The following is a 7338-nucleotide window of genomic DNA, read 5'->3' as shown; positions in this document are numbered from 1 at the left end:
AGTCTGGTGCCACATTCTGAAAGAACGACATATGCACAGGAATAGTCTGGTGCCACATTCTGTAAGAACGACATATGCACAGGAATAGTCTGGTGCCAGATTCTGAAAGATATGCACAGGAATAGTCTGGTGCCACATTCTGAAAGAACGACATATGCACAGGAATAGTCTGGTGCCACATTCTGAAAGAACGACATATGCACAGGAATAGTTTGGTGCCACATTCTGAAAGAACGACATATGCACAGGAATAGTCTGGTGCCACATTCTGAAAGAACGACATATGCACAGGAATAGTCTGGTGCCACATTCTGAAAGAACAACATATGCACAGGAATAGTCTGGTGCCAGATTCTGAAAGATATGCACAGGAATAGTCTGGTGCCAGATTCTGAAAGAACGACATATGCACAGGAATAGTCTGGTGCCACATTCTGAAAGAACGACATATGCGCAGGAATAGTCTGGTGCCACATTCTGAAAGAACGACATATGCACAGGAATAGTCTGGTGCCACATTCTGAAAGAACGACATATGCACAAGTATAGTCTGGTGCCACATTCTGAAAGAACGACATATGCACAGGAATAGTCTGGTGCCACATTCTGAAAGAACGACATATGCACAAGTATAGTCTGGTGCCAGATTCTGAACGAACGACATATGCACAAGTATAGTCTGGTGCAAGATTCTGAACGAACGACATATACATATGAATAGTCTGGTGCCAGATTCTGAAAGAACGACATATGCACAGGAACAGTCTGGTGCCAGAGGTAACGCGTCCGACTAGGAAGCGAGAAAATCTGAGCGCGCTGGTTCGAATCACGACTCAGCCGCCGATATTTTCTCCCCCTCCACTAGACCTTGAGTGGTGGTCTGGGCGCTAGTCATTCGGATGAGACGATAAACCGAGGCCCCGCGTGTAGCATACACTTCGCGCACGTAAAAGAACCCACGGCAACAAAAGGGTTGTTCCTGGCAAAATTCTGAAGAAAAATCCACTTCGATAGGAAAAAACAAATAAAACTGCACGCAGGAAAAAATACAGAAAAATGGGTGGCGCTGTAGTATAGCGACGCGCTCTTCCTGGGGTGAGCAGCCCGAATTTGAGAGAAATCTGTTGTGATAAAAAGCAGTACAAATACAAAATACAAATACATTCTGAAAGAATGACATATGCACAAGAATAGTCTGGTGCCAGATTCTGAAAGAACGACATATGCACAGGAATAGTCTGGTGCCACATTCTGAAAGAACGACATATGCACAGGAATAGTCTGGTGCATGATTCTGGAAGTATCACACACACACACACACACACACACACACACACACACACACACACACACACACACACACACACACACACACACACACACACACACACACACACACACACACACGCTTTATATCAACTGTCCATAATGACGTCAGTTATATAGGTAAAAATCCTACACATTCTATGGTAAGGGCAATATGATCAGTGTATAACACATGATGTATGTGTGTTAGGAAGTGGTGTTCAGTGTGTAACACATGAGGTGTGTGTGTTGGGAAGTGGTGTTCAGTGTATAACACATGAGGTGTGTGTGTTAGGAAGTGGTGTTCAGTGTGTAACACATGAGGTGTGTGTGTTAGGAAGTGGTGTTCAGTGTATAACACATGAGGTGTGCGTGTTAGGAAGTGGTGTTCAGTGTATAACACATGATGTATGTGTGTTGGGAAGTGGTGTTCAGTGTGTAACACATGAGGTATGTGTGTTAGGAAGTGGTGTTCAGTGTATAACACATGAGGTGTGTGTGTTAGGAAGTGGTGTTCAGTGTGTAACACATGAGGTGTGTGTGTTGGGAAGTGGCACATGAGGTGTGTGTGTTAGGAAGTGGTGTTCAGTGTATAACACATGAGGTATGTGTGTTAGGAAGTGGTGTTCAGTGTGTAACACATGAGGTGTGTGTGTTGGGAAGTGGCATCAACACAAACAAACCCTCACCATGACATCAAGACAAACACCCCACACCCACCCCTCACCATGACATCAAGACAAACACCCCACACCCACCCCTCACCATGACATCAACACAAACACGTCCCCCCACCCCCACCCCCCTCCTCACCATAGCATCAGAACCATCTTTCTGCAGGGACGTCGGGAAACGGATATCTCGCACAGTGCAGCCAGTTACTTTGGTGGGGGCCGCCATGTTGCCGGGTGTGTGCTGCTTGCGCTCACTGGCCGATCTGTCGTCTGCTGGCCACAACGCTTCAACCCTGTGTTTATCCCCACCGCCAGCTGGTGTGGGATCCTTGCTGTGTTCGTGGAGTGATATCTCTGTGTGACAACAACTCGTGATGCTTTAAGTCGGTCAAGCAGTGCTACCTGGGGATCTATACTGCGCTGAAAAAATGAGGCAAGTGATGAAGATCAGCCCTCGACAGGGTGACGTGAGCAGCACGTTGTGATGATGGTCATGATGAGTTGATGAGGTGCCGTGTGCAGGACGGATTTTGTGCACTGAAAAAGAACCCATGGCAGCATCAACACTGTTCACACTGCACGCTAACAACATCAACACTGTTCACACTGCACATTATCAACATCAACACTGTTCATACTGCACGCTATCAACATCAACATCAACACTGTTCACATTGCACGCTAACAACATCAACACTGTTCGCACTGCACATTATCAACATCGACACTGTTTACACTGCACGCTATCAACATCGACACTGTTTACACTGCACGCTATCAACATCAACACTGTTTACACTGCACGCTATCAACATCAACACTGTTCACACTGCACGCTATCAACATCAACACTGTTTACACTGCACGCTATCAACATCGACACTGTTTACACTGCACGCTATCAACATCAACACTGTTCTCACTGTACGCTATCAACATCAACACTGTTTACACTGCACGCTATCAACATCGACACTGTTTACACTGCACGCTGTCAACATCAACACTGTTTACACTGCACACTATCAACATCGACACTGTTTACACTGCACGCTGTCAACATCAACACTGTTTACACTGCACGCTATCAACATCAACACTGTTCACACTGCACGCTATCAACATCGACACTGTTTACACTGCACGCTATCAACATCAACACTGTTCACACTGCACGCTATCAACATCGACACTGTTCACACTGCACGCTATCAACATCAACACTGTTCACACTGCACGCTATCAACATGAACACTGTTTACACTGCACGCTTTCAACATCAACACTGTTCACACTGCACGCTATCAACATCGACACTGTTTACACTGCACGCTATCAACATCAACACTGTTTACACTGCACGCTATCAACATCACCACTGTTCACACTGCACGCTATCAACATCGACACTGTTTACACTGCACGCTATCAACATCAACACTGTTCTCACTGTACACTATCAACATCGACACTGTTTACACTGCACGCTATCAACATCGACACTGTCAACACTGTTCACACTGCACTCTATCGACATCATCTGAGGCAGTCCATTCTGTAACCAGACAGAAGGTCACATGATTATCATAATTATTCCTCTTGTGTCACATAGCTTGCTGCAGATAATTTTGGTTTCATCACGCCCATCAGCTTATGATCGAAATAATGACCTGCTGCGAAATGGTCTTCTTTCCACTCGTCAGGTGTTCAGGATTAGGTAAGGAGGGGCATTATGCATGGAGATCAGGATCAGCATTGAGTGTGCCACGTCTTTGATGCAACTGTGTCTGTGCTATCGTCAGTCGCTTGTGGTATGTTCGTTATCAACCTTGTTAGTGTTGCCTTAAAGTAAAGCCTCGACCTTGTTAGTGTTGCTTTAAAGCCCCGACCCTGTTAGTGTTGCTTTAAAGCCCCGACCTTGTTAGTGAGCCCCAACCATGTTAGTGTTGCTTTAAAGCTTAAAGCCTCGACCTTGTTAGTGTTGCTTTAAAGCCCCGACCTTGTTAGTGAGCCTCGACTTTGTTGGTGTTGCTTTAAAGCCTCGACCTTGTTAGTGTTGCTTTAAAGCCCCGACCTTGTTAGTGTTGCTTTAAAGCCTCGACCTTGTTAGTGTTGCTTTAAAGCCTCGACCTTGTTAGTGAGCCTCGACCTTGTTAGTGAGCCTCGACCTTGTTAGTGTTGCTTTCAAGCTTAAAACCTCGACCCTGTTAGTGTTGCTTTAAAGCCCCGACCTTGTTAGTGTTGCTTTAAAGGCCAGACCTTGTTAGTGAGCTCCAACCTTGTTAGTGTTGCTTCAAAGCTTAAAGCCCCAACCTTGTTAGTGTTGCTTCAAAGCTTAAAGCCTCGACCTTGTTAGTGTTGCTTTAAAGCCCCGACCTTGTTAGTGTTGCTTTAAAGTCCCGACCTTGTTAGTGTTGCTTTAAAGCTTAAAGCCCCAACCTTGTTAGTGTTGCTTCAAAGCTTAAAGCCCCGACCTTGTTAGTGTTGCTTTAAAGTCCCGACCTTGTTAGTGTTGCTTTAAAGCTTAAAGCCCCAACCTTGTTAGTGTTGCTTTAAAGCTTAAAGCCTCGACCTTGTTAGTGTTGCTTTAAAGCCCCGACCTTGTTAGTGTTGCTTTAAAGTCCCGACCTTGTTAGTGTTGCTTTAAAGCTTAAAGCCCCAACCTTGTTAGTGTTGCTTTAAAGCTTAAAGCCTCGACCTTGTTAGTGTTGCTTTAAAGCCCCGACCTTGTTAGTGTTGCTTTAAAGCCCCGACCTTGTTAGTGTTGCTTTAAAGCCCCTGTGGAATCTTGGTAGTGAGTGGAAGGTGAAAGGGGAATACGTGGAGGTGAAAAAGACAGGTCAGCTTGACAGGTGTGTTCTCCAAATTTAAGGCGTAGTATGGACCGATAAAGTGATGACCTAGCTGGCAGATAACCAAGTTGTACACAGCTTGGTGTCTGCTTCACAAAAAGTGTGGCCTGTTACCTTGAGCCAGACATGCAGTAGCACGTCTATACACATGGTTATATCTCAGTGAGCACGTCAAGCGTTACGTGTGTAGTCATCTGAATCCTGGCTGGTTTGCCATGACGTGGTGTGTGTGTGTGTGTGTGTGTGTGTGTGTGTGTGTGTGGAGGGGGTGTTATGCCGCGGGTCACTTGAAACATGATTTAGGCTGCCTTTGCGAACACAGACATCAATCCACACCATTAAAATAAAGAAGAAGAAAAATTGCTATGATTGATGATGAAGACGATGGTAACAATAATCTTGTAGATCTTTGTGTGTGTGTGTGTGTGTGTGTGTGTGTGTGTGTGTGTGTGTGTGTGTGTGTGTGTGTGTGTGTGTGTGTGTGTGTGTGTGTGTGTGATACCACTTGACGAGACTCTTTCCGTTTGCTTTGGTTGATTTTGTTTTACATGTATCCTGTTCCTTGTGATGTCATCCTGTTTGTTTTTATGTCATGTCATGTCATGTTTAGTTGTGGTTGTGATTCCACTTATCTGGGTGATCGTACCGAACAAAAAGTGGTGCTGCTGACACTTGCAAAAAAAAAAAAAAAAAAAAAAAAAAAAAAGCCTCGATTGTGCGATTCCTTCAGCTCATCACAGAACTAAAAGTGGTCACATAAAACAGCAAGGTTTCAGATCGTCGTTGAACTAAAAGTGGTCACATCAAACAGCAAGGTTTCAACTCATTGCTGAACTAAAAGTTGTCACTTGGGTCTCCCACTGCCAATTTTACGTGCTACTGACCCTGTAGTGCGTATTTTAGCGATAAGTCTATTTACAGTGACGTGACTCCACCCCTTGCCTGGAAATTCCTTTACGATCCTTCTTCCACTCCAGCTTTTCTCCTTGAAACAGTTTTTTTTTTTTGGCAAGTGGGGTTTCTTCCTTTTTCCTTCCTTGGAGCAGGCCGGGAGAGCCGGACGGTCAAGACAGTACCATGGGGGCTGTGAGTGTCAAACTAGCATATATTTTTCGGACTTAGTTGAATGCCTGATTTATGGTATATTTGGATTCGGTGACTAACACACTGGCTCAGACTCACTTGTGACATGCACTTACTACAACAATTGAATCAAAACACACAAAAAATCAATTGCAAAACAAAAGTCATGTGCATCTCCCAACATAGAAATATAGGCCACACAGTGTTGTGTCGGATTTCACTTTTTTTTGTTTGTTTGTTTTTTGTTTTGTTGTTGTTTTGTTTTGGGTTTTTTTTCACTTTTTTTCAAAATTAAAGTCATAAAGGAAAAAAAAATCCGATCTCCCAGGTCAACATATGTGCAGACCTGCTAGTGCCTAAACCTCCTTCGTGTGTATACGCAAGCAGAAGATCAAATACGCACGTTAAAGATCCCATAATCCATGTCAGCGTTCGGTGGGTTATGGAAACAAGAACATACCCAGGATGCACACCGCCGGTGTTGCTGCCTACATGGCGGGTTAAAAACGGTCATACACGTAAAAGCCCACTTGTGTACGTACGAGTGAACGTAGGAGTTGCAGCCCACGAACGAAGAAGAAGAAGAAGAAGAAGAAGAAGTTTCTGACCAAACCGATAGGTACGACCATAATTATTCCCAAATGATTTATTAAACATAATCTGGCTGATCTTTTTGCCCAAATCCACGTGATCCGGACAGATTGGGGAAATCGTGAAGCGGACAGCTGTTGCTTTGGACAAAAAAAGGCAGAGGGAAAGAAAGAAGAGCGGAATCTTCAGCAGTGGAGCTAAACACTCATGTGATTTCTGATGCCAGTCATACAAAGGACGTCATCAGCGAACACGCTGTTATAAATTCAGCTGTAAATGACAGACATTGTTTGACTGACTTTGACAGGCTTCCTTTTGAACTGGTATTTTCTGACTGGTATTTCATATTGCTGTTTTAACTGATTTAACAAGACATGGGCTTTATACTGCTGTTTTAACTGACCTTTTAACATGACGTGGGTTTTTATGTTGTTGTTTTAACTGAACTTTTAACATGACGTGGGTTTTTATATTGCTGTTTTAACTGAACTTTTAACATGACGTGGGTTTTATATTGCTGTTTTAACTGAACTTTTAACATGACATGGGTTTTTATATTGCTGTTTTAACTGAACTTTTAACATGACGTGGGTTTTTATTTTGGTGTTTTAACTGAACTTTTAACATGACGGATTAAAAAAAAAAATTGCTGTTTTAACTAAACTTTTAACATGACGTGAGGTTTTATATTGCTCTTTAACTGAACTTTTAACATGACGTGGGTTTTTATATTGCTGTTTTGACGGAACTTTTAACATGACATGGGTTTTTATATTGCTGTTTTAAGTGAACTTTTAACATGACGTGAGGTTTTATATTGCTGTTTTAAGTGA

General features: G+C 43.5%; 1 protein-coding gene across 1 annotated transcript in view; it reads right to left on the bottom strand.

Annotated features, from left to right (window-relative positions):
• LOC143294972 (mitochondrial enolase superfamily member 1-like) overlaps nt 1-2333 on the bottom strand; it is a 38988-nt gene extending 36655 nt beyond the window's left edge. Inside the window, exon 1 of the mRNA XM_076606499.1 lies at nt 2119-2333. Coding sequence (XP_076462614.1) covers nt 2119-2205 — 87 coding nt within the window. The 5' untranslated portion in view covers nt 2206-2333. The remainder of the gene's footprint in view (nt 1-2118) is intronic.
• Between the last annotated feature and the right edge of the window lie 5005 nt (nt 2334-7338).

The sequence above is a fragment of the Babylonia areolata genome, chromosome 20, assembly GCF_041734735.1.
Source record: "Babylonia areolata isolate BAREFJ2019XMU chromosome 20, ASM4173473v1, whole genome shotgun sequence".
NCBI lineage: Eukaryota > Metazoa > Mollusca > Gastropoda > Neogastropoda > Buccinidae > Babylonia > Babylonia areolata.
This window is presented reverse-complemented; position numbering and strand designations above follow the sequence as displayed.